General features: G+C 37.1%; 1 protein-coding gene across 7 annotated transcripts in view; it reads right to left on the bottom strand.

Annotated features, from left to right (window-relative positions):
* Fat1 (FAT atypical cadherin 1) overlaps positions 1–25,025 on the bottom strand; it is a 110,771-nt gene that overhangs the window by 31,914 nt on the left and 53,832 nt on the right. For 4 of the 7 annotated variants that reach the window (XR_016539037.1, XM_090354048.1, XM_090354049.1 and 1 more), the window contains exons 4-10: positions 14,172–14,233; positions 11,126–11,455; positions 10,632–10,842; positions 8,689–8,757; positions 7,516–7,655; positions 4,610–4,885; positions 4,267–4,477 (exon numbers count right to left, since the gene is read on the bottom strand). Coding sequence is in view for 6 of the 7 variants with exons in the window: in XM_090354048.1 (XP_090210174.1) it covers positions 4,267–4,477; positions 4,610–4,885; positions 7,516–7,655; positions 8,689–8,757; positions 10,632–10,842; positions 11,126–11,455; positions 14,172–14,233 (1,299 nt within the window). In the remaining variant the exon portion in view is untranslated. The remainder of the gene's footprint in view (positions 1–4,266; positions 4,478–4,609; positions 4,886–7,515; positions 7,656–8,688; positions 8,758–10,631; positions 10,843–11,125; positions 11,456–14,171; positions 14,234–25,025) is intronic. The other 3 variants (XM_090354050.1, XM_090354052.1, XM_090354053.1) reach the window with 1 other exon arrangement.

The following is a 25,025-nucleotide window of genomic DNA, read 5'->3' as shown; positions in this document are numbered from 1 at the left end:
CTCCAAGAGCTATTATTATGCTTTTCTCAAAACAAAGTTCACTTAACTGCTTTGTCACGAGCTTCCTCCCCAGGCTTGTAATCAATATGGCATTTCACAGACCAGAGCTACTTAAGTGTGGTCTGCAAACCTGAAAATTAACCAAGCACTTCTGTCTCCACCTCATTAACATGAAACACTTCCTCTAACAGTCTCCATTTCCTTCCTTCCATATATTTTCTAAAAATCCATGACAATTTTTTCTCAAGTCAGACCCAGCCTGGTTTTCATTAAGTCTGCTGGGTTATGAATCTAGGCCTCCAGGCAGTGCCTCCATTTGTGGAGGAGGTCCACGTTTCTGCAGGCCCTGAAGCTCTGAGCTGAATCCTGGCTCAAGAACAGTGTTCTGGTTCCTCTGCCAGGCTGCTCAGACACTAATTTCCTGCCTGTCTGTTTTAGAAGAGTCAAGGATACTAGGATCTCTCTCACTCTATCTGCAGTCTGCCACCAGAGCTTAGAGTTCCTTTCTTCATGCTATCTGAGCCATACCCCAACTTGTTCAAATTATGACAGGTTGCCTGGCCTGATGTAGGGGACTTTGGTAACTTTTGTCAGATGCCATCACTCCTCCGGGTGGCTTTGTACTTACATTCTTACTTAGGTCTATTTTTATAACGCAAGCTAATATATCTGTTTGTATTTGCTTATCTTTCTCCTTTTTTTCAATTTTAGTTTATTCTCTGGCTAATGTTTAGAGGGGTTACAGTTACATTCATCAGGTAATGGGTGTATTACTTATGGTACACTGATACCTCTTTTCATGATTTTGTCCCCCTTTCCTTCCCCCACCCCTTCCCAATCATCTTGTTTTCCCCTTTCCCTTCCCTATTTCAAATAAACAAATAAATGTATAGACAATATACCAAGTAACAGTCAGATACAGTAACCACATGAGATTAACCATAAGGAGAAAAAATTAGAAAAGAAATAGTTGTACATAGTACACTAAGAACAACAATCACAAAGATAAACCTCTTGTTTCCATATCCTAGAGTTTTGTTTAATCTCATCCTATATAACCATACTTGTGCATGGCTTTTGAGCTATTGTGATCTTCTGCTAGGAGGGTCCTAGATGTGTACTAATTATTGCAAATGTATTTGCTCATCTTTCTGTCTTACGTATTGTCTAGAGTGAAACCTTATACTCACTGGGGCTTATAATATGCCAGTTCTCAGATACAGGAGGAACAGCTCGGTAGTGTCAGAGTATACTACTTCCTATACAACAGTGTGCCTCCAGCCACATTGGCATTCTTTTTGCTCCTCCATCAAGAGAGGATACTCATTCAATCACAGGGCTTCTGTATCTGCTTTGTTTTCTCCTCACACAGCCTTCCCCCAGGCCTCTTCCATTCAGTCATTGATTCAGCCTTTACCTCACTCTTACTTTTTTTTAGTAGTATATATGATAACCTTTCTTTGTATGAGCTAGAAATTCAGAGATATTCTTTATCATTTGGTGTATCCTAACTTTGATAACAACTCTGAGCTTGTCACTGGTATCAAGGAAGTTAAGCAATACTCCAGCTAGTGACTTATTAGTCCATGGGTTCAACACACACACATACACACACACACACACACACACACACACACATATCGAGGAAGAAAGCTTCAGATTTCCAGAGGAGATATCAATAACATGGTTTGGGGGAAATCAATGGGGGCTGCTGACTGGCATAAAAGCTCTCCTGCTGATAACTGGCAGATTTGTCAAACTCTGGGACACACCTATAGTGTTTGTGAACAAGCAAATAAGGCCATGAGTTTTAGAAGTATTGGGGGCTCTTCCATTCTCTAAAGTCGAGATACTGTAATCTTAAACTGTTCTCTGTATTTAAATAGAACACGATTATAATCCCCACAGGGAGAAGAAAAGAGATGTTAGGGCATTGTTTAATAAGGCAATGTCTCCCAACTTACAATAACAGTTATATTTAAGCTAAGTTTGAGGAAGAAAACCAATTCTATGTCCAGGCATCACAAATAGTAGGGTAGTAACTATAACTATGTACTTTTTTAAATAACATAAAAAGAAGGAAAAGACTGTACAACCCAGGGTTTGGCAGTGACATGTCTCTAGAACATAACTTGATTGTTACTGAAAATATATCTATATATCTTAACATTAAATTTCCCTAAAGAGTTCTAATCACACTAAACCTTTTGCTCAATAAATTGCTGTTAATTAAACATGGAGTGTTATTGGCAGAATTTATAACCAGTCTTTTGAACTTTATTAAATGTAACCTGACAGAAATTGGAACCCGCTGATTAGGAATTAACTGTTAAATGAAAAGCAGTATAAGATTTTTACAGTTCATATTATACGCACAGATGTATGGCACACACACACACACACACCGAGTCACACTTTAAATGGTAGTGGTTGCCTATTAAGTAATTGTTTACCATAACTTCAAATGAACAAAACTATAAAAATAACTTAAAAGCCCCAATTTCACACTGGAACAGTCTGCTGGCACTATCTCTTCTTTGAGGGGGGGAGCGTTCCATTCTTAGAATGCCATGTTACTAACTCCATCAGTCACTGCAACTATTCAAAGAATGCACATGCCTTCCTCAGACACCAACAGTCATATTTTATCCACCCAGTTGTTGAAAATTATGTGAAAGCTAAGGAAAAGTTTAACATTTTTCTTCTATATAAACCCAGTTAGTTTGTGTATGACAAAATCACTGTACTGAAATGCTCAGGCATGCATAAGTGGAATGTACTGTTTTTCTAATTGCCAAGTCTCCGAAGCAGTGGGAAAATGCTTCATCTTTATTCAAGACATTAACTAGAGTACAATGCAATTGACCACTGCAATCATAAGCAGCATAGAGAATCTTATTTGTGAGTAATAAACTCAACTTAGCCATAATAAGAAAAATAGATGAAATTTTTAAATATATGAACAAATAAAATTAGTTTCAGCATACAAGTAGTATTCTGTTAAAATTATTCTCAATTTACTCCGATTCTGATTACATGATCTATAAGCAATGTATACCCATAAGACCATTTATATGGTTACATACAGGTAAAGCTCTAGCTTACAGAAAAATAAAAAAACAAGTAAAATGGAAGATTTCAATTCTCTAAAAATCATTACAAAGATATTAGAGTGAAAGACTGTACTTCTTGTACTAACAATCGTGTTGAAGAAAGAAGGAAATTAAACTGTCTTGTCAGTATTTGATCGCTTACTTATAATACCTGTATCAATAAAGAAATCCCAACACTATGCTACCTCCAACTGCACAGATGTGCTCTATACCAGGTCTTTTCTTTCAAAACATACACAAAGTGTACCATTGTAGTTCAAACATGAATGCCATTTACATGTAAGGCACATAAAATGACCTTCATTACTCTACGTGGAATGAATGAGTGTATGAACAGCAACATAACACAGAACAGAGTTGGGGGACGGAGGGAAGCTATGACTGCTTGTTTTATAATCCTTCTTATCAAAAACAGGAGTCTGCATCTTTTGCTCATCACACAAACACCCAGACTCATAGGTCCTGATTCTTACTGCCTCCAGGCCATCTGCAGCAGGATTCCTCAGCTTCATGAACATTTCTTTAGTCCCAGATCTACACTGTGACCTTACAATAATCCAACTCCACATATAAAAGCCCACATGACAGGAGATAGGATAAAGGTATAGGGAAAAGAAAGCTAAACGTAGGAGGGAGTAGGAGAGGCACAGAACTGACACAAAAAGAATTGGACAGGTCAGCGCTGTCGGGGAATTTCCTGCTCTGTCCAAGAGAAAATGCTCTCTGAATAAAAATATAAGGTTAAATTACTAGGCCTTCATTTTCTTAAGTGTGTTTCATACTTAACCAGTATTTTGGAAGAAATAACTTTGTGGTTACAGTAATTTTAGTAATACTGAATTGACTACATATTTTCCTTTCCACCGGATTTAACAGCCTTAAGTTATTTTAATACTGTGAAGCCCCAAAACTTTTGATTCCCAAATCTACCAGAATTTTTATCATTGCTCTCTGCTGAGTTAAAAATGAAAAAAGTAAATACAATTCTCTCTTCCTAGGCAAGTGATATGGTAGCTGAAGATCAATTTAAGCAATGTTTGCAGCGATACAATTTTTTTGTAGTGACATTCCAGTATTTACAGCTGTTTTTAGAAAAGAACAAATACATTCTATCAAATGCAAAAGTTAAAATTCTTGAGTTCTCCAAAACTACCTGATTCAATTGAGTATAACACTTCAGCATTTCTTCCTTTATCTTTGTCCAGAGCTGTAACCTGCAACACAACCGAGCCGACAGCAGCTGACTCATAAACACGCCCTTCGTACGAGGAGCTGGTGAACCAGGGGGCATGGTCATTTGTGTCACTGACATTAACGATGATCCTGGCAAAGTTGCGTTTTACAGGCACATCTTGATCTCGTACCTAGAAGAATCAACATATGATCAAACAGGCTGAGGGTCTCGTTCATGGATTGAAAAGCATTATCACTCTCAAACACAGGAAACTACTCTTCAGGAACCAAAAGAGGATGAGAAGGGCAAGCAGAGGTCATACCATGACTGTAAGAGTATGTTGGTGAATGGCTTCATGATCAAGTTTTTCAGAAGTATACAGGGAGCCAGTTGCAGGGTCAAGGCGGAACTTCTTGAGACTCAATGGGTCTATACTACTCTGCAGAGTGTAGATTAGTTTGTTTTTCTCATCTTTATCCATAGCGCTGATTTGCAGTATTTCTGTTTCTGGCACTGTATCTTCAGGAATAACAACTTCATATTTTGATGTAGAAAACTGAGGGCGATGATCATTTGTATCTATCACTTTGATGAATACCTACAATAAGTGACAAAGGGTCACATAGTAATAACATTACTAATTATGATACTTTAATAGTAAGATCAATACTGAAACCACATGTACACAGGGAAAACTGATATTTTTAGCAAAATTAAAATACAATTGAGAAATAGAAGTCAAAGTCATCTAAACTCAAAACAAGGTTTACAGAGTTCTCATATTTACTTCAAGTACAAGTGAGGTAATAAAATTCTATTCACACTTAAACTGTCTTTCCAAAATGCGAAGTTAATTTCTCTTCGGTACAGGAGGAGTAGGATAGGATCTCACGAGACCTCTGTAGGCAACACAAGAATTTCCTTTGCCAGGATGTATAGACAACACACCCCCTATGTTACATTTGAATCTGTAACTGTCCATCCATTGAAGCAAGTAGGAGAGATGCAAAGCAAGAGATGCTAACTGGAGAACCATGAAAGCAATGCTGTTCCATTCAAGAGAAAACTGTGACCTAGGTTGCTAAGTTACCTGGAGACACAAAGAAGGTTAAGGCAATGTGACAGGAAGCAACACCAGGCAGCACCTCAAGAAGAGAGCAGTCAGATGGAGCACACACAGGGGCTGCACCTGCAGACCACCTGCATTTACACCGCCTTGCCTTACCCCTACTGTGTGGAGGATGCACTCTGTGTGATGCCCACAATGTCCCATAAACATTCTCACATATGCCATCTGTTGCCACTAATCTGGCTAAATAAAACCTGCTCTGTTAGTCCTTGAGTTTCACCCACAAAGCCAAGTCTACCTTGCTGTGCTCTGGTGCCTTATCTGCACAGATCTGGATTTCTGTGTTCCTTTCTGTGTGAACTCTGTGGCTCTGTTCTCTCCCTAATGGTTATCTCTTTCTTGTTAGTCCCAACCTGGAAATTCAAACCTAATTACTAATTGTTCCCTTTGCCCTATGCCATTACAGGTCAACCTGAGAACTTATATTCTGATTCATTCCCCTGACCACAATTCATTCATGAGGATATAATCAAGATTCTGAAAATGAACTCAAAAGCAAAAAATTACAACGAAGCACTGAAATTTAAGAGAAAATGAATCTAGAATATATTTCCTAGGTTTTCCAGGAATTTGTCGATGGATATTATGGATACTATTCATTCTGAGGTTTTCTTACTCCCCCTCCCTGCCACTGAACTCACTGTAGAGCTAAGTGAGTCTTTTTCCCCCCTTTTCTTATTTTTCTTATAATTCTTTTTTCTTCCTCCTCTTCTTCTTCTTCCTCCTCCTCCTCGTCTCCTTCTTTGTACAAAGGAGTTGCCATTTGACAAAGCAGTTATAAATATATCTTGATCAGTGTCCCTCCTATCAACAGTCTCATCTATCTTTCCTCTACCTACCTCTTCACTTAGTCTTCTTTAGTCTGTATGGTATGTTGGGTTCTTCATACTAGCTAAAAGTATAATTTGGGCAGAAGAGGTGCATGCTAAGAATCTTTTGTATAACAGACGCTAGAGGCACAGGTCCGATTGGTAGAAATGAGCACACCTGACTGTAGGCCACGTGCACAATGCCTAGGCAGTCTGTTTAGCCAATCTTGTGAGCTGTACCCTGAAGCTGTCTCTCAGAACTTACCTATTGCATCACTGTCTGAAGTGTCTTCATGTTTTTATTCCTGCCTATAGTTTCTGAAGTTAAATTTTATGGGGCTTTATGGTCACTAAAATTAGAACAGCAGTCAATAAAATGGAAATTTCAGGACTAACTAGAACTCATACCAAAAACAAACAAAAAAAGCAAAATGAAAATGAGTAAATGGATCCAAAAAAGCATCACATAGTACACATAGCATCACTTTCCCATCCATTACTAACCATAAGTTTTTATAGAAAGGAATAAAATATTTTCAAAACTGAGTCTAGATTATTTGCTGGCTTATTCACTGGAAATCCACCATAGAAAATATTTTTATAATTCAATGGAATGAGATTATATATCAAGTGACTACCCCAGAGAGATTTAAAGGGATAAAACCTACATAAAAATTGGAAACTGGAACTTAGAAGCATTTTATTCTCTAACCTTAACTTCTTCCTTTCTAAGGATAAAGAGACCACACACAACCTGTAGATTCTCCCATTGTAATACAAGCTGACAGAAGGCAGGATTTTTTTCTGCTATTGCCCATACTACTTGGCTTCCAAATTAATACCTGGCATATAACAAATATTCAACAAGCCATTTGTTAAATGAATAAATGAACATCTCTCTGCCGACTACTGGAGGCACACATCATCTAGAAATGTCCCTTTTATACAGCTCCATCACAACATTCCACCAACCAAAGAGAGGAAAAGAGCATTTAACTTACAGGACTTAAAGGAGTTTCAAAGGCTAGCAATGTGGCCATCTTCATCATGAGATAGGAACACGCGAAGGTGGTAGAGGTGTTAAATTTCTACAACTACTTAATCATATACAAACCAAGTAGAGATTGGTAGTTAATTTTATCTCTCTAAATAAAAATGGTTCGTAAGCTTGTGTGTAAACTACCTACCTACTTCTGAGCTGGCACAGTCAGCTGCCTGTGCCACCATGCACTCTAAATGTATCATGGTCTTCATCTTCTCTGTCCACACACATTACTGTAGCTCACTCACCTGAGTAAGGATTGTGCTGGTTCCGTCTGTCGCCTCAACTGTGAGGTTATAGTTTGACTTCTGTTCTGCATCCAGGGGCTTGGCAACGATGATAGTTCCTGTGCCCTTGTCCACATCAAAATGACTGTCATAGTTGCCACCTAGTATAAATTAGGACAACAGAAGAGCAAGTCACAGGATGAAAATCTGTCATTTATTTTGCAGTTTTCTGATACCTAATGGCAATAACAATTCACTCCTAATATAGCCATCAAAGGTAATCCCAGGAGCTACCATTTTCAAAGTGAAGAAAGGAATACAGGGCTTTAGGGTCCAATGCTGAATGCTAATCATCAAGGGAACCAACAATTGAGAGAAAGCCAAAAAGCAATTCTAAAGAGGAAAACACTGCAAACATTGCCAAAAAATCTATGTCAATTTTATTTTCATATATTCTTAATATTTACTTACTTTATATGTCAGTTCAAAAACATTTCTGGCCATGTGAAAGTTTAAAAGAAATTTTTATGAAACTTTGAGCCTATTGCTTGAGTAAAATAACTATTAAAAATGCTTCCCCTTTGCATAAGTACTTAAAAATTATAAACAAATACTAACTGGAACAAAAATTAGTGATAGTTACTGCTAATTCATTCTAGTTATTATATACAATTTGAAAATGTTTTCCCATTATCAAACACAGAATGAAATGAAATGAAACGAAATGAAATGGAGCAAAAATGAAGCCATGACTGTCTACTAACCTAAAAGGCAAAACAATACAGGGACACATGCAAGGTATCCAACCAAACCTACAACTATGAAACTCGTATGAGTAAGAGGTCTAGGTGAAAAATAAAACAAAGAAAAGAAGCAGAAGGAGTTAGTGTTAGAGGGACCATGCATATGAAGGAGTGTGATAAAGGATGATAGAGGGCAAATATAATCAATATATAATGCATAAGTATAAAAATGCCCAAAGGAACTCTACTAATTCATATAATAACAATAAACAAATAACAAATGAAAAAGTAGTTAATGTATTTATAACTGGAATAGGTGACCACAAACATGCTAAGAGAAGGAATAGCAATGAAAACGGGCACTGAAATTAAAAAAAAAATTCAATGAAAACTCAGTGCTTTTATTTTCAATCTCATAATCTGAAGCAAATTATGGGATTTCAGCAGATACCTTCTGCTGTACAGTTCAGGTCACAAGTCATCTGAAAGATGTAAAACACTTCTCTAGCAAGTGTGTCTCCTGGCACAGCCAAAAGAAGCAAGCGAGCATGGAAAGCAAGCACAGAAGAAGAAGAAAAGTCAGTCAAACCAGTTCCAAACACAACCACATATGGAGTCAGGTACCACATAACAGCAAGCACTCTGACCATCTGGAAATGTGATCCTTAGAGAAAAGGAATTAGTTATAATTAACCAGGAAAATCCTAGTTTCCTTTAAAATAAACTTTAATAGCTTCAGACCTGTTATCAACAAAGATTTCATTGTGGCCAAATATGGAGAAGACAGCTTAAATGTGTAGTATGAGATAGTGTAAGAAAGGGACAGTGATTAAAACACCTGTTTTGACCACCTGGGTCTCTCAACCTGAGCTCACAGCTTCTTTTTCTGAAATAGTATTTGCTCAGCTACGCAGTAGCACCAGAAAAGAAATATGACATTCCAACTAGAGGTGAACTGCAATACAAATTTGTTTCAGAGTATCCTAATAATTAAAATACTGTGAAGAAATAGAATCACACAGAGTAGGGCAATATATGCCTGTAATCCTAGCTACTTAGAAGGCTGAAGCAAAGAACATTACAAGTCTGAGCCTAAAAACATCTTAGAAAAACTCTACCTCAAACATAGGATGTGGACTGGGAGCGTGGCATAGTAGTAAAGTGTTTGCACAAAGCCATGGGTTTGATTCCTCAGTACCATATACACAGCAAAAGCTGGAAGTGGTGTTGTGGCTCAAGTGGTAGAGCACTAACCTTGAGAAAGCTGGACAGTGCCCAGGCCTGAGCGCAAGCCCCAGGATTGGCAAAAAAAAGTAGGATGTAATTCTAGCTACCAGGAGGCTTAGATCTGAGGATTGCGCTTCAAAGCTGGCCTGGACAGGAAAGTCTGTGAGACTCTTCTTTGTGGGACATGGGTCTAGAACTTAGCCTCTGCGCTGTCCCTGAGCTCTTTAGCTCAAGGATACCACTCTACTCTTGAGCCAAGTCCCCCTAATTGGAGATAAGTCTCGGGTCCTTTTGTGTGGGGGCTAGCTTTGAACCTTGTACCTCAGATCTCTGCCTGCTGAGTAGCTAGGATCTAGGAGTGAGCCACCACATCCAGCTCTTGTGAGTTAATCACAGAAAAAGCTGGAAATGGCTCTGTGGCACACTAGCCTTAAGCAAAAGGCACTCAGGGGCAGTTCTCCAGCCCAGAGTTCGAGCCTCTAGATAGGCAAAAAATTAATTAATTAATTATATGCACCTGGATAAAAGATCTCAAAATCAAGATTTTTAAATGCATATTGAATTGGTTATTACATTCTATATGTAAGTTCATTAAATACCACAAAGGAAACATTAGTTTAAAACTATATTTTACAAAAGAAAAGCGTAATGAGTAAGATATGCTTCTTCCTGAAAATGAGGTGAGGTCAATAAAACTAACACCCTGAAGCTAACAGTCTAGTTTTTTGAGTTATACAAATCAAAATCTGTAAGTTTATTCTCTACTAATCACTGACATATGATAGTCACATAAGCACAGTTACTTTAGACATTCCAATAATATTCACTAAAAATAACAATGTAACATGTCTTATATATATATACACATATATAATCAGACTAAGACATTTAGGAATCTCTACAATATCCTGACTCACTTAAAAAAATGTACTAAACATTAAATATTAATTAGCTACAGAATACTTATTTAAGTTTAATATATATTATTAAGTTTAATATATATTATTGTATACTGTGAAGATTTTTATAATCAAAGTATTACAACTTAAAGGAAATTCTCCACTTCTAGGTCTTAATCCCAATTTTAAATTCTCAGATGTGCACAGAAATGAGAAAAGCATATGCACTTTTTTCCCTTCATGTCACCTACACAAGGACAATACTTACCAATGATGTCAAACCACAGGGGTGTACCAGGAGGCTCAACAGATATCACACCAATCATGTGAGCGACTGGATCGCTTTCCATGACAGTGAAGGTAAAAACTGGCTCCTCAAATGAAATTGGCTCTGGGGATGGTTTGGGTTTAGAGATCCATTCAATGTGGAGCCTGGTGGTGGATGACTTCTGAGGACGACCATTATCAACTGCCTTAATCTGTTAAATAGAAGCAGAGGGGATAAAAGCAACAAATCATAAGCTATATCCCAACAATGAAACAGGTTTGTTTTCAAACAAGCAAGCCGGTTTCAAACACTGAATAACTATGTCTGTGACCACCATGTATTCCATGAGTGACTCAAGAAAGCTAAAGAAAAAAAACAATCCCCCTATCTCTCAATCATACTAGAGCACCGCCTAATTGGGCCACAAACACTAAATCCATTTACTGAATAAAGTTGGAATAGGTAGGAGTATTTAGATTACGATCTTCACTCACTGAAAGAATATCATATTCTCCAGCTGCAGAGAACTTTTTGGATGAAACTACTCCAGTTTTGGGTTCGATGAAAAATTTGCCATGCTCATTTCCATCCTCGATGCTGTAGGAAATTTCTGCATTAGGGCCCTCGTCTTTATCTGTCGCTATCACTCGATACAGCGGCTCTCGTTTGGCATTTCTGTCTCGTTCTAGTTTTTCCCGCTCTGGGAGCCGGATTTTGTAAAACTTCTGCAGGAACTGAGGTTTGTTGTCATTTTCATCGAGGATTTTCACAATTACTCTTGTGATGGTTGACTTGGGGGGTACACCATTGTCTGTCACCGTCACCTGTAGTTTAAAGGAATAGATCAACAATGCTTTTAAGTTTTAGAACAAGTGAACATCTTCTTCCTAAAGACAAGCAGCATTTGTGGATGCTTCTTTGGTTCTCACAGCAGGATGGCTCATGCCATACATCTCTTCTCACTTCAGCAGCCCTCCTCTATGGGCTTAAGGTATGCAGCGAGCAGAGTAGTGGCTGGGAAAAATGCCTGGTTCCCTCAGGCCTTCCTTACCAGTATTTTTCTCCTTAACTAAGATCCCTACAATGTGAACTTTGACAAACTGTGAAACCACCAGACATTAATATTCTTCAACCATGGATAGGACATATAATTAAGGAACTGGCTTTAAATATTTAAAAAGATTCCTTTAAGAAGGAAAATATATACCGAGTATATTTCAGCAAATTCTACTTAAAGTCTATTACATTTTTTAAAAATCTGTCATGGTATTTTCATCAAAAGTAACATTTTAAACTATATGAAAAGTATTAAAGGTGTATTTGATTTCATTTGGCTTTTTCTTATACACTAGTTTTAAATGTTTAGGAGGTGGTAGACAAAACACCTTTTAATCACTATTTTTAGTTTAAGAAATGTAAAAAGGCTTCCATTTTCACTAAATTGTCCATTGACTCAGTTTAAGGAATAAAGATGAGAGATTCTTCAGGACAATATATGCATAAAAGTTAATTTCACCCCTCACAGTTCATTTTTCATCAAGTACACATTAAAAAGAAAGACCTTCATATTAATATTTTCTCCTCACTCATACCTCCTTTTGAGCTAACTACTATAATACTAAAAATTAAAGTGATGTTTCCATAGATCTATTCTGTTTGAAACTTGGCAATGGTAAATTTTGTTTTAAAGCATGAATGTATCCTTAGAGGACTTGTCAAGAACAAGCAAACTTCAGTTGTTTTACCATGCTTAAAAAATACATGGTTTATTTTCATGAACTTTTCAGAATAAAACAAAAATTTTAAAAAAAGCTATTGACTTCATAAGAGAAATACAATCAAGTACTGTGCTTTTCAGTATTTATGACTTAAGTTTTCTGTTTTGCTTTGAGACAGGATCTAAGTAAATCCAAGGTGGCTTTGAACTCATAATCTTCCTGCCTAAACTTTCAAAATGCTAGGATGATGGGTGTGAATCTCCATGTTCTTAAATTTAGATCCAATAACCAGTAACTTTCCAACAGTGATAGAAATAACTTTTTTTTTTCTTCTTTCAGATAAACCAGGTCAGCATCAACTGCACATGTATAAGTACAAAAGAACAATAGACATATAGAAATAAATTACTACAATACCCTATTTCCCAATAATGTAGTATTATTATCTTGAAGGAAATGTGTTATATCTTGTCACTAACTTTCATTAGTAAAAAAGGATTCGAGAGTGAGGTATAAAATTAATGTTCTAGCCAGGCTGAGGGTACAGGAGCATGATGAAAGTGCTTTTAACCTGATATTTTCAATATTTTACAATCTGTTTATCTTCTTCAATAACCACATCTGCCCTTCATCAATACCTGTGGACACTGAATGAAAATCCAAAATACTGCTTTATAATAAAGAGAGTGAATTCAAGAGGAAAACAGAACTTACTCAAGACTCCAATATAATGAATATATGTTAAAATTCCTAATGGGAAAGCTCCACAGCTGTGAAACAACCTTTTCCAGAGAGGAAAATCATGTGCATACACACACACTTGCCTGGCCTCAAACCTATGTGCACACATGCTGCAAAGCTCTTAAAGACGAAGAGTTTTGCTGACAAAGTTAGGAACCTTCAACAAAGAAAGACATGATGCTAAGTAGAAAGCATTATGAAGAGCAGTCACATAGAGCAAGAGAATGAGAAAGCTCGTCATTTAGAATTCAGGGTTACCTATGTGGTTAGAACAGATGGGGAAGAAAAACATGGTAGATTTTCCAGATCTAGCTCCAATACATCATAAAGAAATGTAGACAGAGGTAGCAGGTTTGGTCTGTTCTGTTTCTTCTCACAAGAATGCCTGTTTCTTTATATTTTCAATGTGTACAGACAATAGTACCTAGCTCTCTCCATATTACGTTTCATCTTTCTCCTGCAAATATTCCTAATGTGCACTCTGCAAACTATTTACTACAAGCGAAAACAAGCTGCCCAGTAGATGAGAAAACATTATAAATTAACCAGAGAGTGAAAGCCTTGTTCAAAGAGAATATTTTAGAAGATAGGTTTGACTTCATTCTACTTTTACTTCAAAAGTAATCTTAACCCTATCCCCCCCCAAAAAAAACCCTTTTCAATGTAAAAATAATGCAATGATGTAATAGTTCAATAGCTTAAACTAGGTGGATATCATCCCAATATATCTTGAAAATATTACATGGAAGAAAAAGGAAGCTGCAGAGAAATATCACTTCTATAAATGACAATGAAAGGTAAATGACAAAGTTGCAGGTACATTTCCTAGGTGTGTAGATGTGTGTGTGTGCATGCATACATGATTAATAGAACACGGTTAGAATTGAATAGTTTACAACAGTAGTGTAGTCTGCGGATGGATTGAGAGAACAAAGGAGACATAAGCTATTTCTAGAATGATTTGATTTTCTTCTTATCAATGACCAGAAGCTAATAAAACAAGATATCAACAGTTGTATATTCTGATTAATGGAAGCAAGATTATGTTTTCCTAGGACATTAAAAGTAAAGAAACACGTACTTCTAATATGTGTTCATCCTGCTGCTCCCGGTCTAGTTTCCTTGATGTAGTTGTGATGAGACCTGCAACAGAGAACAGCTTATCAATCCTTCCAGAAGAAGGTCAATTACTATAAAATAGTGCAACTGAAATCACACCGCTGTAAAACTTCATCTGTATCTCCTTTAGCTGGCTCCGACCATAACAGAATGAATAGAAATAAATTCTATCAATGTATTCAAAAGAACCATGAAAAACATTTTACTACCTCTGAATCATCTACCCTCAAAATGAAGAACTGTTACAATACAATAATGTAATTTACCAGGTAATGCTACAGTCAATAATAATTTAATGTTCAATGAAAGAAAAAAATGATTCTCAAAGAAAATCTGTACCAAACTTAGCATATATCAAACTAAATTTACTCTCTCTAAAATTATATTTCTCTAACTTATTTCAAAATATTTCTCTAAAATTCTAAGTAAACTTATCAACAAAAGTAACAAAACTCTGTATTGAAAATAGATACCGGGCTTTTCCCAGACCAGATGAAATGGGAACAAGGCTTGTGAGAAATACTTCCCTCTGTCACAGAAGTGCAGGATAAGCTTTGTCTGCAGCAGTCAAAACTCTTACAGAGTTAATCTTCCCCTCCCATATCAGCATCTGTCCTATACCACAAAGCCCATAAAAACAGAAATTACCTGCCCCCAATGTGTAAAATCCGTGTCTTAAAATGCTGTCATATTAACATTATAACAATTCAAGGAAAGAATTAAAATAATCTACAAATAATACAAAGGTGCTAACTTAAAAAAAATTAATGATGTATTTAAAGGCGAGATGTGTCATACTGTGTTGGGCAGCCCAGGTGCTGGGTGGGGTGTCTTGGGGGCCTGGAGTGTGGGGAAACGCTTAGAGCTCTGTGCACAGACTCATTTGGATTATACTACAAAAAAAGGGGGGGTGCACACAGAAACAAAGGAGTCTGAAACGCTACAAAACAAACAAGCAGGCAAATGGATGATGAGAAATCAAAACCTCAAAAGTGGTACCCCAGAAAAGAAATCCCAGTTCTTCTAGAAACCAAAGGCAGAGAAAGTTAAAAAGGAAGTCCCTCGTCCACACATCACGGAGAAGTTTGGAAGAGGAGATTGCTACCAATGTCAAGACAGAATAGAATGGAGTCAAATGTGGTGGCACGTGTCTGTATTCCTAGCATTTAGAAGGCTCAAGCAGGAGGATCCAGAGTTCAAAGACAGCCTGTGCTATACAGTAAGGCTGTCTCAAAAATCACAACAAATAATAACACAGGGGGAGAGAAAGAAAACAAGAGGTGTCTACAAACCAGAGAAGACAAAAATTCCAGACTACTCAAGTATAAAATTAAGCTGGGTGTGTGGTAGCAGAGATCTGTCACCCTAGCTGCTCAGGAAGTCAAGATAGGAGAATCACAGTCCAATGACAGCCTGGGCAATATTAGTATGGAAAAAAAGAATCGCTCTAAATTTGCAACCTTCCCACTTAAAAAAAAATGCTATTAAAGGCGTCCTGATGATTTCTCCTAATGCCATGGGCCCCTCTGGGTGAGGAAGTAAACATCAGTGCTTCCCATGAGCTCCTGAAGAATGAAATTGTCAGGGCTGAGGTCAGCGCTCAGTAGTGGAGTGCATTTGCGAGGCCCTCAGCTCCATTCACAGCACCCCATTAAATTGACTAATTGATTAATTTCTTAATGAAACAAGGAATCACTAGGAAGCTGGGAGTGTTTTAAAGGTATGCTTTTACCTGACAGCAAGGAACCACACTGAAAGATTAACCCCCCGAGAGCGCTATCTGAACATGCTGCTCTCTGGTAGGATTTATTCTGTTTATAGTCATTCTCACCTCTGCACTTCAACACTTCTCACCCCTCCTAACCTTCGCCTGGTCCCTGGCCTACTTGACAAAGTACCTATTTCAAAAACAAATCCAAAATATGACTTCCTTATGCTTACATGTTATAAGCACTGTAGCTAGTAAATATACAATTAACAGTATGATCCATTTCTTTACTGTGAACATTTATGCAAATCTGCACTGTTTTGTGGGGTTTTATTCCCCCTAAATCCTACAAATACACACTTCATAGAGACAGCTCAGAATTCCAGTGATCAAGCTAAAGTTTTTCCTGTCAAGGTCACCACCAGTAAATCAAGTCATTAACAAATCTGGAACTAAGAATGCTGTTCTCCTGAGGCTCAAGTGAGTTTTTTCTCTCCCCCCATCCCCGCCCTCCCTCTCTCTCTCTCTCCCTCTCTCTCTCTCTCTCTCTTTCTCCTTCTTATCATACCAAACTGCCTAATTCGGTGCATATGGTTATTTCAACTCTCCATAAATTCAGAATTGTGACTTCTAAAAAGTTTTACAAATAAAACAACAATGATTAATCATGATTCATTGTAATAGGTTTAAAAAATAAAAAAGGACAAATTAGAAAATAAAATAAGAGGGGCAAAGCAGAAAAACGTCTATGAAAGTTCTTCTTTGGTAACACTGTTTTGTTTCCACTTTCTGCAAGCACCTTTAAATTAAAAACAGAAATGAAAGGATAAAAATTAGATAATTTTCTCTCCTGGATCTAGAAAAACACGGTATTCTTTATCCCAAGTCTATTAAAAAATGTGTGCAGGCTGACATAGTGGGTACAGTGTCTTCTCAGTGACTAACAGCCATAAACAGACCTCATAAATTTACCTAATACTAAAGGGCCCAACTTTACTGTTGTTTATGAATATAATTAACAAAATTCATTTGCAGCCTTTCAATGTTACTCTAGATATTTAGAGAATTTATTTAAGGCAGAATGTAGATTAGTTATCATGGCTCAGAATGAAATTTTACTCTGATTTGTTCTATATGTCACTGTCTCCACACTTTGCAAAATTTAAGAGAGAAGATGCTAAGACACTCACCCTGGGGGGGGAAAAAAAAACTGCTCAGCCAGGGGCTTACTTTGCTTGACAGGAAACTGACTTTGAACCATTTTCCTATTGTTCTAACCTGGGAAAAAGCAGAGGAAGAGAAGAATGAAAATTGGAAACTCTGCCCCTGAATCCTTATGATAGGCAGAAAAGAGCCTGATTTTTAGGTGAGGCAAAGGGCTGGGTGGACTGGACACCATTCTGTGACAGAATTATAATCTGATCCCAGGTATGCTGCATTTTCTTTCTCAGCTTTATAAGCAGGGCTACTCTGCTGTGGTCAGATTAGAAGTCTTGCCTACATCTTGACCTTTCAAGTGCTCCAACACTCGGTTCCCATAAAGGCTTTCCCCAAATGGTGTGATCTTTATTATGGCTAGTCCTGAGGGGCTCTCTGCACATGAGGTGGGTGAAGTGTTCTAGAGGGGTCACCACGAGCTTAGAACACATACTCAAACATTGTTTTTTAGACCTATCTTTGAATATATTAGTTCTCATACTCTTTCATTCTCCATATTAGAATAAAAACTACCTAAATATGTTTTAACAACCCTATTATTAAAAGTAATTATAAACAACAGCCAAAAGTCTAGGAAATCTAAAGTCTTAAGTATAAAGTTGTTTCAACTAAGGAGCATGACAGAAGAAAAATCATTTTTATCCTGAATGAATCAAAATAATTTCTCTCTGTTCTCAAATAAGTTCACTTAACAGGCAACATGCAGGGTACAATGAAATTAATCAAGAAAATCACTTCCAAAAATAATTTACCTAATGAAATATTCTTTAGTCAGGAAAATACTTCATATGCGCTCACCCCAATTTGCAAAAATTATTCATCCTTTTTATTATTTTTTTCTACTAGGACCTGTTTTGGGACCCAATATAGCAAGTTAAGAGCTGAAACAGAAGTGTTTTAGGACCATATATTCAAATACAAGGATCCAATTCTTTTTAAATTTGCAAGTCATAATAATTGAAATAGAGCTTACTCAGTTAAATTATTTTTTCAAATAAGTATAGAGACTATCCAACTCACAGAAAGTAAAAGAGGACAAACAGAATCTGTACTGAAATTTTAAATGAAGTATTAGATACAGTAAAATCATGCATACAGTAAGACACAGGCACAGGAGACAATAAGTATAGAACTCCATGCAACATGACTGTTTCCTTGAAATAGTCCAGTCTCTCCATCTGCAACCAGTCAGTGCTAGTAAATGAAAATGGTTTCACCACAAATCTGTGTCTGCAAGTTAGATGGTACACAGCTGGCGGGCCGAGAAGCCTAGAGGGTAAGACAATATCCACAGGTAGACAGAGAGGAATCAGAAGCAGAACCAATCACAGAACTCATCTGAAACACACGGTAAGCAAAGTCTTTCAAAATCTTTAACCTGTAATGCTTGGTTCTGGGAAACACTATGAATGAAGAAGGGAAAATCCTTGCCCTTTAAAAACCTGAGCCAGGATGGGGTCCTCAGGGAATGTCGTCAAGACAAGAACCAAGACTGAAAAGAAGTCAGAGCAGACCTGTGAAGACTTACAGGGAGGAAGACATCACTTCTCCTCACTTCCCATTCTAAAAATAGACTGCCTTAGAGCAAGGCCATGAAGGAAAGGTTCAATTCTGCTTATGTTGTCCTTAGGCGACCATGTCCTTGCTATGAGCTCAGAGGGCCCATGTAAGCGGGCCACTGCCCTCCCTTAGGTGCTGTTCCAAGGCCACATTTAACGACAGCCTGTGGAGAGCTCTTCTGGCAGCTGCGGCCATCTGAACCACTATTGTTTGTCATTCTAGTACTGGTGCCGGCGGGATTAGGCTTGGAGCCAGAAGTGGAATTCTATTCATAGGTTGTCAAGGCTGGAAAACAGCTCAGAATTCGTTTTGTTCAATCCTTCTGAGCTGCAGAGAAAGTGCTAATAAAATTAATCAAATGAACAGTCTAAAGTCACACAAAGAATGGACAAGCAAGAGTGCCCATTCTAGTTAATCAGAATTCACTTCTAGTTTTAATTCTGTCTTCCTAGTTGTGCTTTTGTTGTTGCTGTTGTTGTTATTGTTGAAAACTGATTAAAAAATAAGATCAAAAGCCAAGCTCAATTTATGGGGAACTGACTTTGCTATTTCTATAAATGCTATCTTCAGCAAGGAAAGAAAGAGAGGAGAAAAGGACAGTCTATTATTATGAGGTCAGCATCACACTGACATAAAAATCACACAAATGCACATAGACACAAAAGCTTAAGTGCAGTTTTAGCAAACAAACTCAGTAACATAATAAAAATTTATCCTTGATGAAATTTATCCTAAGGATTCAAAGGCAGATTTTTAAGAAGAAAAGCACATCATCAACATATATAGAAAAGCACCCAACAAAAATCTACATTCTTAATATATATATTTTAGTGGAGCTACTGATAACTATACTTTTTTTTTAATGAATTCCCAATTCCATGACTAGAGTTGCTCTTCATTTCCTGCCTTTGTAACTGTCAAATGTCATCGGAAACTCTCGGAAGTTGTTTGGTACTAAGGCGACTTCCTATTGCATTGCTCAGCCTCTGATACAGCCATAATAAAATACCACTGACTTTGCTTCAGAAAAAAGTAGCAGAAAAATGATACAAGACTAGAACACAATTGAATACCTATTTCATCTACTATATATGAATGGTATTTTGTGACTCTTGTAATGTTTTAGGGATCATTCCTTTAAGTAAGCTATGTATCTACCAAATCTATCTGGAATGAAATCACAGTTCTTATATATTGAATAACACAGTTCCTATATCCAATATAAAACTGTTCAAATGAAAATATACTATGTTACATGTATATAAACTGAAAAAACACAGTCCGTTGAGTGTCCCAGTGAACTCTACAGAGCTTAATTTGACAGTTCTATCCTATGTGTTCATTCATTTCCATATGCTGGCTTTCTTGCAATGACAGAGCTGAATGTTTGCAACCAACACCAGACAACTACAGAGTTGAAAATATTATGTGGACCTCTCTAGAAAATGTTCAATTAACTCCTGCACTACATGGTAATGATAGCAGGTAGTATTATCTAGTATCTTTTAGAAACATTATGTATTTTGGTCTGAGAGTGCAATAAAAATAACTTTAGCCTAAAGCTACAAGCAACTACCATGGGACCCAACATTCCTTAACAGTAAGATTCAGAAAAATGGCTTCTGTCACACACACATCAAACACAGCATGTACCATGAAGCAGAATTTAGGAAATTCATAGTTGTCTGGCTTGGGCCTCCAGAGTCACATAAATACTTATAACATGGAGATTGGGGAGAAGATACACATGATAAACACAACAGAGCTGGTGGTATGTGTAGTTTTTACTCTTCTCACTGGGTTCTCATGAAGATTAAATAAGTGAACGTGGATTGAAAGGTATAAGATGAACTTGGGGATGTCACTCTGACCCTTGATAAAAGTTTGAAGTGAAATCAGGAAATGGAAGAAGGATAGAAGAAAAGTGAGCAATATAGAAAGGTAGCAACAAAGGAAAACTCATCTCTCTGGTTGTCCACTTCCAGCTCACCTCCTAAAAGAACATAAGTCTGTCTGATGGAAATCAGTCTAAAGAGAAGAGAAGCAGCAAGACTTGAGAGTCTAACAATGTACCACTCCCATAATGATAAGATATTTAGAAGTAATTTAGATTTAGAATAAAGATATTAATCCAATATAAGTAATTTTCAAAGACAAGTTACAAAATCATTAAGCTGACACAGCCTGAAAATATTTTTCAGTCATTTACAATCTCAAGTGGAGAGAAACAGATGCAGCAGCAGCTGCCAAAAAGCTCAAACGTCTTTCAACACGCAGACATGAACACATATCTGAAAAGGATGTCCCTGCTTTATTTTATTTCCTGTAGATTCCTAATACATATAGCGTAAATCATAAAAATAAAATTCTCTTGAAGCATCTGTATTCTCAAGAGAAGAAAAAAAAGCAACATACTTACTAGACAAGTAAAGCTATAAGTAGCTCAGTGAAATGGGTAGTGAAAGGTAAGTGGATACCCAACCTGTAATAATGTGCCAAGCCCATCAATAATAATAAAGGGATTTTCTGAAGCATGGCAGCTAATATTGTTATGAGAAAGAGCAAAGATGTCTAGCGGTAGGAACAGGATTCTACCACTTGTGCAAAAACAAACGGATTTAGATCTGGCTCTTTGGGTCTACCAGCATGGAGCAAAAGGATGTTCTTGGGTGTCTGCACTGAGATGATAGGAGGAAAGGACAGGGGACTTAACAAAATAAGGCAGGTAGTTTTGATTATGAACTTGTGGTTGGTTAGTTCACTCAGGAAAGGCACACTTCTCCAGTCCAGTGCTCTCTATCTACCTAGTAACTGAAGTCCAGATACCAAAGTCTCAATACAGAAATTAGGGGAGGAGAGAAAAAAGGGAAAGACAGTTGAGAGGGCCGGGAGTTTGGCCTAGTGGTAGAGTGCTTGCCTAGCATGCACGAAGGCCTGAGTTCTATTTCTTGGTACTACATACACAGAAAGGAAGCTGAAGGTCTGAGGAACCACACTGACCTCTTCTCTGGGTGTAATCTTCCTGTGCTTTTTGAATTAAGTGTCCTGTGAACCCACTTCTGACTTAAAAATATGTAATACACTGGGAGACATTTTATCCTCAGGCATGTTGTAGACATCACAAATCTACTGTCCAGTCTTGGAAAGCAGAGTATGCAGGTAACAAATGGGTAGTGTGAAGAGCATGCGCCTGCCAGAACTGAGAACTGTCACTCAAGGCAGTGGGATATAACACATTAACACAATTCTAGACAAAGACAGACAGACAGACAGACACAGACACAGACACATACACACACACACACATACACACTGCATGAAAAAGTGAATACTAATTTATATTCCCACAAACTCCTCAAATATACTCAGGTTAATAAGCTTCTACTTAAACTTAGAAATTAAATTTTTACTACTTAAAAGCAGTAGTTGGATCTCTATGTCTACTTGCAAGGATCAGATTTATACTCCACACTACACTACTCTAAAAAAGACAGAATACATGGAGTAAAAGTTTTCAGGCCCCTGAAAGGTAAGAAGAAAGTAATTCCTGACAAGAAGCAAATAAAGGGAGACCTGTGACTGTAGATTATACAATGTGCAAGCTCATTGCTTGTAGTAAAATAGTTTTCTGGCTACAGAAAATAGTCAAAACTTATTAATCTACAGCCTTTAATTATATATTTATCATCTGACAATTTCACTGCAAAAAATAGCTTTTAAAAATGCATAAAGAGCATTACTGGCTTTGTATCAAAAGCCTTGGAAAATACCAAATATAGAAGTGAGAATTTTAGAAAAGCTTGTCTGTTCTAAAGCATGCACCATGCCTCAAGAGTAACCTTCAAAATTATCTGGCAATTATAAGCTGCATATCACTCCATGAAGTTCAGACTGATAACCTTAACTAAAAAGATGCTTTGCCAGCCTGGAGTCAATTTCCTGAGGTTACTTGTGGATAAGGAGACCTGTAAAGCTCACCCTAGTCCTTTGTGTTCAGTACTCCCTTTCTTTTCTGTCCTTGACATACCACAAAGCCATGTTACTTGTTTGGAGGAGCTGGAGTTGTCCAGACTCCCAACAATAACATCTATGTTCTCATCTCTCTCACTCTCCTGCCTCAAACAAAAGCACAATTTATATGTAAAGAAGCAAATTTACCTCAGAGACAATAAAGCAAAAAGAAATGTTATAAAGTGTTATGTTGTCAACAGAAGTGTAGGAAACAGAAAACAAAAATGAAATAGTGTCTTTGGCTGGTATACCCTAATAGAGAGGATCCATTATCACCTTACCAATAATCATAAAGCAAACTAAGAGGTAGAAAGACAGCTTTTTTGATACTATAATTAAACATAAATAGTCTGACTATACAATTTTTTTTTTAATTTTTATTGCCAGTCCAGGGGCTTGAACTCAGGGCCTGAGCACTGTCCTTGGGCTTTCTCAAGACTAGAGTTCTACCACTTAGGCCACAGCACAATTTCTGGTTTATTTTCTATATATGTGGTACCTAGGAACCAAACCCGGATCTTCGTGCATGCTAGGCAAGCACTCTATCATTAGGTTAAACTCCTGGCCCTATAGCATATTTTAAATAATCCAAAGCTTCATTTAAACTTGTTACTTGTCTGAAATTCAAGAAATTAGCGAATCCAGTTTTAGAAGTTATTTTGTTTTTTAAAAAACATTTTGTCATATATGAATAAATCAAATAGGTACTGCAAAGCCAGGCACTAGTGACTCATGCCTGTAATCCTAGCTACTCGGGGGACTGGATCTGAAGACTGTATTTCAAAGTTACCCCAGTACAGAAAAGTCAGTGAGTTTTTATCTCCAAATAACTACCAAAAAGCTGGAAGTGAAGCCACAGCTTCACAGTAGAGAGATAACTTTGGGGCAAAAAAAGCTAAGGGATAATGACCTGACTCCAAGTTCAAGCAGAAGTACTAGCACAGATAGAGAAAGAAGGTACTGAGATGTCTTCCTCTTTACTAAAGTGACTTTGAATTAAGTCATTTACATTTTATACAAAATATCCTAAGGGTAGGCAAAGGCTCTTAAAAATAATAAATAAGGGCTGGGAGTTTGGCCTAGTGGTAGACCTGGGTTTGATTCCTCAGTACCACATACATAGAAAAAAAAAAGCCAGAAATGGTGCTGTGGTTCAAGTGGTAGAGCTCTAGCCTTGAGAAAGTCCAAGGAAAGTGCTCAGGCCCCGAGTTCAAGCCCCAGGACTGGCATGCATACATACATACATACATACATACATACATACATACATACATACATAATTCTACACTTTCATATGCTAGAATAAAGGTGAACCTTTATAATAATATAGTACAATATACAATATAATATATTTATATATAATAAAAGTGAACGTTTATTCTAATAAATGAATGGATACTCCCATACGTCTACCAAACTTTATTTCTGTTTTCTTATGCTCATCAGTCCTTCAAATTGTCCCTCAAAGTAACAGATGTCCTCTATCTTCTCTCCATCAATCCACTTTTTCCAAATTAGTCCAGTAGCTCTTTCAAGGAGCTTCACTTTTCTAACTGCTTCCACCCTGCCGGCATATTCTCTTTCTCCAAAAAGGTCCATTTTACAGTCAGAGCCATACTACCTTGGACCTGTTTCCTTTTCTCCTTCACATCATACTACACACTGTCAGGCATCTATCAGTATGCTAGATTCCCCACTTCTGTGCCCTTCTGATCAGTAAAAATGTGGGTGTGAAAACAGTTTATGATGATTAATTTAGAATTTCTAGTCTGCTGTACATATCTGATAATCAGTAAGATCCCAAATTTATTTTCAGAACCAAGAAGCAGGTAGATGCATTTTATTCCATGAAATTGATTTATTCAAAGGGAATGCACAAAACGATCAATCTATTAAAATCTTGATTTTTTGTGTGTATATATGTAGATACAAATTTGTCTGTCTATCTGTCTGTCTGTCTATCTATCTATCTATCTATGAATGGCAAGTATAACATATTGAAGAGAAAGGGATGCACAGTACTTTTTGCCATAAATGAATGTGGGTAATCTACATACACAAGTTTTAGGAGAGATATAAAATTATCATCACTAATAATAAGGATAAGGACTTAGAAGTCTATTTTCTTGGAGATCCACAGCCCATAGCTTTTCAATTCCAGCCCAATGATTTTCATTAATTATTAAGTAAGATGATTTAAATTCTCCAGGTGGTAATGTGGGTCAGTAAATCACAAAACCTCCTTGTACCAGACTGTTTGATCACCTTGCACTACCCAACCCTACTTTAGTAACCTACCTACTATAAATAAGGCTGCTT

Source organism: Megascapheus bottae, chromosome 20, assembly GCF_031878675.1.
Source record: "Megascapheus bottae isolate mThoBot1 chromosome 20, mThoBot2.hap1, whole genome shotgun sequence".
NCBI lineage: Eukaryota > Metazoa > Chordata > Mammalia > Rodentia > Geomyidae > Megascapheus > Megascapheus bottae.
The sequence above is the reverse complement of the archived record's forward strand: the minus strand, read 5'-3'. Positions and strand labels throughout refer to the sequence as shown.